The following is a 10,224-nucleotide window of genomic DNA, read 5'->3' on the forward strand; positions in this document are numbered from 1 at the left end:
CCTTGATTGATTCCTGGATCGATTGTTGTGATTGGAGTGAGCGTCTGATTGGAGTGTGCAGCCCGGCTCTGTGGCAGTGCTGGGATAAGTGATCGGCCTGGATCTCCCATGCTCCTCTCCTGGGCAGGGTAGTGGGGTCAGAGAGCAATGAGTGTGTGAGAACTGCAGGTGAGATCTGGACAGTGTGGTGAGGACCCAAGTGTCGGGCAGCGATTCGAGTTGGGCTGCAGATTACAGATCTGGCTGAACACGGCTAATGGAATTAATGTTTAATTAGTGCAGCGAGGGCGGAGCTACATGCCTGGTGGGGGAGGGAGTGACAGATGGACGCAACAATCATGAGTAACAAAGAGACTGCAATTATCTGCCTGCTTTAATTACGACAATACAGCCCGTGTGTCTGCCTGCTCCGAGCTGACAGGAGTGGACTCAGTGGGCTAATCCACACAGATGGGTTGGCATCACGGTCTTGCTTCGCTGCAGACTGTGGGCTCAGCCCTGCCAGGCAAGTGTGCCTTTGTTCCCTGTCCTGTCTGTAGCCAGCCATGACCCAGACCTCTGCTCTCCTCCCCGCTGAGAGCTGGGGTGTGGGGAGCGGACTGGTGTGTCAACAGGTGGGTGTGAAGGCGATCCCCGTTATTTGCACAGCGCTTTGAGTGGAGAGGGGTGTCGGTGAGGGGGCGTTGTGTTGGGGTGAGGGGTGTCAGTGAGGGGGCGTTGTGTGGAGGTGAGGGGGTGAGGGGTGTCAGTGAAGGGGGGGTTGTGTGGGGAGTGAGGGGTGTCAGTCAGGGGTGTTAGTGAGGGGGTGAGGGGTGTCAGTCAGGGGCGTTGTGTGGGGGTGAGGGGTGTCAGTGAGGGGGCGTTGTGTGGGGGTGAGGGGTGTCAGTCAGGGGCGTTGTGAGGGGGTGAGGGGTGTCGGTGAGGGGGCGTTGTGTGGGGGTGAGGGGTGTCAGTCAGGGGCGTTGTGTGGGGGTGAGGGGTGTCGGTGAGGGGGCGTTGTGTGGGGGTGAGGGGTGTCAGTCAGGGGTGTCGGTGAGGGGGCGTTGTGTGGGGGTGAGGGGTGTCAGTCAGGGGTGTCAGTCAGGGGCGTTGTGTGGGGGTGAGGGGTGTCAGTGAGGGGGCGTTGTGTGGGGAGTGAGGGGTGTCAGTCAGGGGCGTTGTGTGGGGGTGAGGGGTGTCAGTGAGGGGGCGTTGTGTGGGGAGTGAGGGGTGTCAGTCAGGGGCGTTGTGTGGGGGTGAGGGGTGTCAGTGAGGGGGCGTTGTGTGGGGGTGAGGGGTGTCGGTGAGGGGGCGTTGTGTGGGGAGTGAGGGGTGTCGGTGAGGGGGCGTTGTGTGGGGGTGAGGGGTGTCAGTGAGGGCGTGTTGTGTGGGGGTGAGGGGTGTCAGTGAAGGGGGGGTTGTGTGGGGGTGAGGGGTGTCAGTGAGGGAGTGTTTTGTCCACGGTGAGTCCCGCTGGGGGCTGTGGGAGGAGCCGCTCGGGTTACAATGTTCACGGCCCGTGTTTGTTCCGAGACACGCGGGCCTGTGCGTGTCGATCTCCTGTCTCTCGCTCCCGCCTCGTGCCGCCCTACCGCGCGAGCATGGCGCACCCTCTGCGCGTCTCCGTCTTTTTTTTGCTAAGTGACGTAAACAAAACACGAAACTCGACCGGCTGTGAGTTTCCCAGCGCACCTCAGCTACACTCCCACGCACTGCTGGTCACGAAGCCGGGGCGGGGCGCGGCGTGGCGGGGACAGCCTCTCCGCTCCGACCGGAAACGAGCAGGAGAGAAAGGGGCGCAGAGAGGCACCAATAACCGAGCGAGCTGGAGCTCAGAAACCGGATCCGCCGCCTGTCCTCTCCCCCTCGCCCACTCGCTTCCCCCCGCAGCCGGTGCAGGCGCGTCACGCGGCGTCCCCGGGCGTGACGGGTCCGCGAGCGCAGGCGAGGGGGCGGGGTCTCGCGCCGGCCGCGCTCGGGAGGCGACACAATAAGCGGCCGCCCGGCTGCACGAGAGCCAGACGGAGCAGCGCGGGTAGCGTGGAAGTGCGTGTCCGGGAGGTGAGCCGGGGCCCCGCGATCGCGGCTTTCATCGTGAGCACGGGCGGAGCGGTTCGGGTTTGGGCACGGGCCCTAGCGGAGCTCTAGCGGAACCGGGCCGGCCGGGTCCCCCCTGTTCGGAAGTTTCGGGAGCAGCGAATTCCAGGCGGAACCGCGGGTCCACGGCCAGCAGCGGGCATGGCCGCCTTCGCCTACTCGGACTACCTCGCCGCAGAGTGCCTGGTCTCCATCTCCAGCGGCCCCGTGCTGCACCGACCCTCCCCGGTGCTGGCGGGACCCCAGCCCCCGCCGCGGCCCGGGGAGCCCGAGGGGTCCAGCGAGGACCGGGAGGTTCGGGAGACCCTGAAGGACGGGGCGAACCTGATGACGGTGGCCGGGATCCTCACCGACCTGCACAACAAGTTCCGACCCATGTCCGCGTACTCGGAGAGCAGCAACTCCTCGCTGGGCGACCCGGACGGCAGCCTGTCGTGCGGCGAGAGCGGCTACACCACGCTGTCGGACTCCGCCACGCCGACCCCCTCCGCCACGCCGACCCCAGGGCAGCAGGGCGGGGCGGAGGGCAGAGCGGCCGCCGGCCTCGCCCGCTCCCCCGTCAAGCGGCACCCCTGCTCCTTCGAGGGCTGCGACAAGGTCTACGGGAAGTCCTCGCATCTGAAGGCGCACATTCGGACACACACAGGTACGCGCCCGTGTTCGCGGGGGGAGTGGACGCGGGCGGCGTGTCTGCTGTCTGCGTGGCTCCGCGGGGTGGGGGGTGACCCGGGTCCGAGCTGTGCGCGGCTGACCCGCCTCTCCCTTCTGGGCGACACGGTTATCGCGCCGCGGCGGCGTGGTGGGGGATGAGCTACCGCCTCGCCGCGTCTGAGCGCCCACCCCCACTCGTGTTTCTGAAGAGGCGTGTTTGGTGCGTGTTGGTGGAGGGGTCACCGCAGCACAAAGACGAGCCACAGCGCGTGAGCCCGACAAAGACCCGCGGCCGCTGTCCGGCCGGACAAAGAGGTGGAGGGGCCCGGTTGGGCTCGGCGCGCTGGGGGCTGGCCCCCCCACCAGACTGACACCCCCGCGGAGCTCCGCCTTCGTGGGCCCGTCTCTCCCGGAACATTACACAGTACAAGTGTTCATTTCCCTGGAGCTCCGCTGTCTCTGTAGAGCAGGAGGGGGGTGTTGTGGTTCGGCTTGTTGTAATTACTGTGCCTGACCTGTAGGGGTCACCCTAGAGCATCTTCAGGGCTTTCGCCTCCCCCCATGTGACTAGTTTAACAGTGCCTGTGTGGGCAGGGGGGTACAGTGCTGGCAGGAGAACAGCGCCCCTCAGTGGCTCTTCTCAGTGCTGCGGGGGGCAGGGTTCCCCTGTGGCTCTGCAGACCCTGAGCAGGAGTCCTGGACTTGCTGGTCCTGAACTGGTGGTTTATGGGGTCCTGGCTGGGGACTGCCACTCCAACAGCTGAGGCACACTAATACCTGGAGCAGATCAGGCTGCTGCGCATTGGGAGTCTGGCAGTGTGCCGTGTCTGTCCCGGCTCCTTGTAAAGAACCAGGCTGGTCCACGTCAGTCTGGGCTGTGGGCTGTGGCGCCGGCGGGCAGAGCAGGAGACATGTTGGTGGGAGGGGGGATCAGCCAGAGCGTCTCCTGCACCTGCAGGCCCCGCGCACACCTGGCAGAGCCGCAGGGGGCGTGTCCAGACACCCGAGACACCTGGGCCTGTGTGCGCGCGGGGGGGCTGACTGGGACTGGCTGAACTGGTTGGACTGGGACAGAGAGGTGTCTGTGTTTATCGTATACCTTGCAGAAACGTGACTGAGGTTTGATCTGGGCGATTCGTGGCTCAGTTCCTGATGCAGCAGGCCGGGGGAGGAGACTCCTGCTCCTCTGTTTAACCCCGTTCATGTTGACAGTGACGCACTCACTGTCCAGCGGGGTAACAAAGACAGACAGGCAGCCGCTAGAGGGGCGCGGGGCTGTTGTTTTGAGGTTACAGCATGCTGATGTCCTGGCCGGTCCGGGGGTCACCGGGTTGGGGGCAGTGTGGCCAGTCCAGTTCTGGGCAGCGGATAGGGGGCTGGTTTGTGTGATCAGTGGGCTGTGGCTCTCGGGCACTGTGAGTAACTCTCTCTCTCTCTCTTCCCCCCCCCGCCAGGCGAGAGGCCCTTCCCCTGCACCTGGCCCGGCTGTGCCAAGAAGTTCGCCCGCTCGGACGAGCTGGCGCGGCACACGCGCACGCACACGGGCGAGAAGCGCTTCGTCTGCCCGCTCTGCAACAAGCGCTTCATGCGCAGCGACCACCTGGTGAAGCACGCCCGCCGCCACCCCGACTTCCACCCCGCCCTGCTGGCTCGGCCCCCCGGCAGGGCCCAGGCTCTCTGAGGGGCGCGCCCCGGACCCCGTCACCGCCCCGCCCCGAGCCCCCTCTCCCCTTCGTTCCACAGCCAGACAGGGGGGGCTCTGTGTGCGGCTGGGGCTCCAGTCGCCCCCGGACTGAACCTGTGCCGTTTCCCGGGAATGGGAATCCGGGATGTCCTGCGGACCAGAGAGGGTAGCAGTGTCGCCCACGAGCTACGGGCAGGGGGAGAGTGGAGGCGCCTGTCCGAGTCGGGCCAGTCTGCGCGCTCTGCCTCTTTGCCACCGGCTGGAACAGGGAGGGACTCTGGGAACTGCCGCACGGAGCTCCACACATCCAGGGCCGCCAGATCTCCGGGAGCAGGAAATGCCGGACATCTCTGTCTCTGAACTCTCTCCGCCTTGTGGGCAGCATCGGCCTGCGGGCACAGCGCAGCACCCTCCCTCTGTCTCGGAAGCAGCCCGCCCTGAGCCTGCAGCGCCCCCTGCTGTTGCGGTGGCACCAGGAGGGGGGTGCCGGTCAGTGCTGGGCTGGCTCTCTGACTGCAGCAGGAGATGGCTGGTACTGTGGATACAGTACAAGTTGTTGGCAGTTCTAGTATAACTGCTGTAGTTTGTGATTTGCAGCAGGTGAAGGGGCGAGTGGGTCGGTTTGCCCACAGCCTGGACAACCCGTTTGTTACTGGAAACGGCCCTACTGGTCAGCGCTGGCAGTCCGGCAGCACCAGGCCAGGCCAGTGATGATCTCTCAGACCTGTTGTACTGGATTGAGGTGGACACCTGCACCACACCTGGACTCGTTAGCCCACTAACGAACCTGCAGAACGTACTGTATGACTCGGCTGGGTCAGGCCAGCCCGTCAGCCCTGTGAGATTCTGTCCTTTAACTGTAATGAGCCAGTCGGCCACAGAGACAGAGCAGTCTTTCAGGTTTGAGGCACTAATGCACTGTCTCTAAGACTCAGGTGTCTGCACGTTTGAACCTGCGAGCAGCATACCTGTAAGGCTCCACTTGTCCGCAGTTCGACAGGACAGCGGACCAGTTGACCTGCTCTCTCACAGGCAGGGTCACGCCCCACTGGGGGATTTTGATCGCTCACTTCTGCGATAGAGTAGCCAGGGTCCTTCCAAGAAGTTATGAAAGACAGACTTTCGGCTGTGGCTGATTTTAAGTGGGTTTTTACTTTGTCTTACCCACTGAGGTCTAAATCCTGAGGTGACCCTGACAGATTTGGGTCGCGGGACAGTGTGCTGTCCGGGCGTGAGGTGTGGGTGTGTGTGGCTGGGTCCTGGGCGTGTCGTGTGTGTAGTTGTACAGGCTCAGGCTCCTTGTCTGGGTCAGGATCCAGTGTGTCTTTATGTAAAAATAATTATCTGCTTTCATTGCTACTGTTGGATTGTGTTAAATATAAAGTTTAAAAATATTCCAGGGACCTTCAAAAAAGTTGAACATTCAGAAGACATGACTGAATAGTTTTTGACCAATTTGTACATTTTTTGGAAGGAATGAAAACTGTTGTGAACAGTTGTCAGAATTGTTTTGAGGCGAGGTCACTGCAGGCAGTGCCCGTAAATATTGAAATTGTTATAATTACAATTATTCAACAAATTAAAGCTGATTGTCTACCTCTGGGCAGCAGAGTGAGGGCAGACGCCTGTCTCAGCCTTCTTGCCGGGCTCCAGGTCTGCCCTGGAGGAGAAGGCCGACTGGAAAGTTTCTATTTTACCAACTATATATTTTCTACATTTTCTTTTGTTGCTGCTTTTAAAAGACCTGGGGCTTCAGAGCACAGTTGGCTCTTGATTTGTTGTAGGTTTATAAGGCACCAGTTAGGCTGAGGACGAAACAGGTGTGAAGAAACTGCACAGAAAAGCTTTTGAATGAAAGAGAGAGAACTGTTTTTCCAGAGGGAGAAATGCAGCACACGTTGCACAGGAGAGCAGTCCTGCGGATGTGGGGGTACGAGCTGGCTCTGTACCCGCTGTCTCGCCACACGCCGGGGAGGAGAGGGGTGTGCGTGGGCCTGCGTTCACAGGCAGCCCCGGGTCTTCTGTACTGAGTAAGCTGAGTGGGGTTGAGGGGTTAGAGCAGATCTAAGTGCAGATCTTGGGGGATCTGTTGCCCCCTACAATGGCCTCTTTTTGCGGGTGTCCCAGAGTGCCCCCACTCCTCCAGCCCTGGTGCTGTAGGCTTTCCATTCTCACTGGGTCCAGACTGATGGACCGGCGTGCTGTGGGCCTGGAGGTGGAGCCCCCTGCTGGACTGGAGGTCCTGAGGTGGTAACAGGAGATGGGGTAGGGGTGGGGGTAGTTACCTTGGTTGAGCCCATTGTAAATGAAAACCTTTATTTCTGTTTTCTAGCAGGTGTGTGTAAACGCGATTTAAAGCCAGTCTGACTTCACTCAGGTGTTGTTGACACACAACCTTTTTTTCTATTTTTTTTAACCAAACAATGTAAGCATGTTTGTTTTTTTATAGTTTTCTTTTTATTTCTCTTTAATTTATTATAGTTGCTTTTAATATTGGTGTGGCTAAAATTATTTTAAGATGTGGAACATAATGGATTGTTTTGCTTCATTGTTGTTTAGAAGCCATTTTTTTTTTGGTTAGTTTTTAAAATCCGAAATAAAATTCTGAATGAATATTTTGTGTGTGTATCTTCAGTTTGAATTCAGCAGGAGAGTCGCTACCTGCTGTTCTGGGCCTCTCGGTGGAGTTTTAAATACCGCAGCGCAGTGCTCCTGCAGGCCTGTCAGACAGGCGCCTTCTACAGATCTGTGAAGAATTACAGCTGTTAAAGGGGAACTGCAGTCCCAGGTTCTCAGACCAGTTATTAAATCTCAGTAATTCGTTCCTTGATGACAGATTTGGACTTAATCAAGAACGTTGTGGTGTATACGGTAACTCTTACTTTCATTGTGGTTTGAAATGCACTTGCCAGTGCAGATTCTCTCTAACCCCCGAAATATAAAAATAGTGGTGCAGTTTAAGACGTGACATCTAGACTGCCTGCACCCCCTCTTTATTCTCTGCATTCCAGAGCCCCTTTGGCTCTCCACCCTGATTGTGTCCTTAACCCGCGCGAGTCCCAGCAGTGTCCTCCACCACACTGCCCCTGGCCTGGCTGTGGGCAAGGAGAGGGCAGGAGCACGGCATCTCTGGACTGGCTGGAGCCTCTCGGATCCCTCTCGGGCCCGAGCTCCTGGACTGGAAGGTGCACTGGGAATTCAATTCAAGCGTTATTGTCCCCTAGGGGAAATTTGTTTTACGGCACAGTCCAACACCACACAATGACAAATACACATCATCAAAAGGGAAGAGAATACAGTAGTGTTACAGGAGAAAAGAAACAAGAGACAAGGTAGTGACTCTGCACTGTTGAAGATTGTGATTGCAGTGGGGATAAAAGATTTCCGGAGTCTGTGGGTTTTACACCTGGGGGCACAGAGGCGTCTCCCAGCTGGGAGAAGTGTGAATTCGCAATGGAGGGGTGAGACACACACTCCCTGATGCTTCTGGCTTTCTTAGTCACCCTCTGTAAAGGATGCTCAAGTTGATTTGATTATTCCCCATTATTTTGACACTTATATTCACTGATTTACCAGCCTGTTACAGTTACCGGTACTCATGTTGCCACACCAACAAGTGAAGCAGCATGTTAAGACACTTTCAATGAATGATTTGTAGAAAAGTGTAAGGAGAGTTTTATCTACCTTTTCTATGAATTAATATTATTAATAATAATTGCTTACACTTATATAGCGCTTTTCTGGATGCTCCACTCAAAGCGCTGTACAGGTAATGGGGATCCCCTCCACCACCACCAGTGTGCAGCCCCACCTGGATGATGCGATGGCAGCCATAGTGCGCCAGAACGCTCCCCACACATCAGTTTATAGTGTCACAACATTGGTCCCATTTTAGGTTTTTGTCAATGACCAGTCCCTAGTATATATAGCCATGGATGGCAGGAAGACATTTAAAGCACAGGGAATGGGACACAAAACAGGATCTCCGGCCGCTGTGTGGACACTCCAGTGACACCAGCCCCTGCTCCCTGGGACCATGCGTGGGGTTCCACAGGGTCTGTACCCAGACCACTGCTCCTCCTCTATAGCTGTAGCTCAAGCAGGGAGCTGTGTCGGCATGCGCAGGGTGCAAAGGAACAAGTAAAGGTTTATTGCCAGCAGCCATGTCACCCTGCAACTCCCAGCTGGCCGCCCACTGGAGCCCAGCAGGTGTGAGCCTGGCCAGTACCTGGAGGAGAGACTCCTGGGAAAGCTAAGGATGCTGCTGAAAGAGGTGTTAGTGGGGCCAGCAGGGGGCGCTCACCCTGCGGTCTATGTGGGTCCTAATGCCCCAATATAGTGACGGGGACACTATATTTTAAGCAGGCGCCCTCCTTTGGATGAGACGTAAAACCGAGGTCCTGACTCTCTGTGGTCATTAAAAATCCCAGGGCGTTTCTCGAAAAGAGTAGGGGTGTAACCCCGGTGTCCTGGCCAAATTTCCCATTGGCCCTTACCAGTCATGGCCTCCTAATAATCCCCATCTCTGAATTGGCTTCATTACTCTGCTCTCCTCCCCACTGAGAGCTGGTGTGTGGGGAGCGTTCTGGCGCATCATCCAGGTGGGGCTGCACACTGGTGGGTGTGTGGGGGATCCCCATTACCTGTAAAGCGCTTAGAGTGGAGTGTCCAGAAAAGCGCTATATAAGTGTAAGCATTTATTATTATAATTATTATTATTAATTATTATTCCTGCTGAAAAGAGAAGAAATGAAAGGCTCCACAGCTGAAACGTTTCTTTTCTTCTCTTTTCTACATGGAATTAACCCTTACTTGTTCCTTGTATCTGTGATCTGGATTCTGGTTCTGTCAAACTGGCAGATACTAACACAGGAGAGTCTTCTCTGTATTCAAAATCTGGAAAGGTGCTGAGTCAGCCCCGGGCTCTTCTAGAGACCCCGCAGTGGGACACGAACCAGAGCACGCCAGTGGAAACTATGTGAAAGTGCACTTAAAACTAAATAGTGGAGGCACTGCCTTACGCAAAGGGTTGTGGGGGTGTGGAACACCACCCATCCATGTTGTTGAAGCTGGTGCCCTGGCTTCTTTCAAGAAACATCTGGAAAACACCTGCTGAGCAGCTGGAAGGACACGACAGGCCCGATGACCTTGTCTCGTTTGTCTGCATGAACCTAGGTTTAGTTCTGAGGTCATTAAGATTGTTGCATACATCCTTAATTGAAGTGTCTTATGTACTGTTGTTTATTGCATATTATTAAATTAATTATAACAGGGTGGAGAAAACTGCTTATGTTCCTTTCATCTGCTGGGATCTCTTGTGTTTCTCAATTTCTGTTCCGTTATTGTTTTCGTCTTTTAACTGTTTTTTTTTTTACTTTTCTCGTAAAGCACTCAAATAAGATATTTTTAAAGGTGCAATGTAATAAAGGTGATTATTAGCAGTAGTAGTATTGAGCTTGCGTGCCAAGGGCTCTCACAGGCATTAAGGAGCGCGAGGCACAGCCCCTCCACTGGGCCAGCCGGGAAGCGCCTCTCCGACAGAGGTGTAGCGGAACATATATATAAGGAAATCGTTTAATTCACCCATGAATGATGTAAAACTCTTCATTTCTGGAAATATTGCGTGTCCTGACCTATTTGATGATGACGGTTATGTAGTACTGTTGTGTTGGAATCGGCCGCAAAATAACTACCCCCCCCCTGGAGACAGCGACAGGGATTGAGTTAGGACTCGGCTGCGCGCTGCTCCCACTAGCGGCCGGAGGCGGAACTGCGCCGAGGCGCCAGGCCCCGCAGCCCCCTCCCGCGGAACA

The 10,224-nt window shown here is 56.7% G+C and overlaps 1 protein-coding gene across 1 annotated transcript; it reads left to right on the top strand.

Moving 5' to 3' along the window:
• The first annotated feature begins 1,898 nt into the window (after positions 1 to 1,898).
• LOC148813706 (Krueppel-like factor 9) lies at positions 1,899 to 7,024 on the top strand. Its single transcript, XM_088907734.1, has 2 exons — positions 1,899 to 2,722; positions 4,182 to 7,024. Exons 1-2 carry the CDS (start codon positions 2,218 to 2,220, stop codon positions 4,406 to 4,408), a joined length of 732 nt encoding a protein of 243 aa, XP_088763860.1. The 5' UTR covers positions 1,899 to 2,217; the 3' UTR covers positions 4,409 to 7,024.
• Positions 7,025 to 10,224: the final 3,200 nt, after the last annotated feature.

The sequence above is a fragment of the Atractosteus spatula genome, chromosome 28, assembly GCF_055471065.1.
Source record: "Atractosteus spatula isolate fAtrSpa1 chromosome 28, fAtrSpa1.hap1, whole genome shotgun sequence".
Classification (NCBI taxonomy): domain Eukaryota; kingdom Metazoa; phylum Chordata; class Actinopteri; order Semionotiformes; family Lepisosteidae; genus Atractosteus; species Atractosteus spatula.

Excerpts from the sequence above, each read along its gene's own strand:
- LOC148813706 (XM_088907734.1), top strand. The coding sequence starts at position 2,218 with ATGGCCGCCTTCGCCTACTCGGACTACCTCGCCGCAGAGTGCCTGGTC. Across the intron at positions 2,723-4,181 it reads GCACATTCGGACACACACAG|GCGAGAGGCCCTTCCCCTGC; the intron begins GTACGCGCCCGT and ends CCCCCCCGCCAG.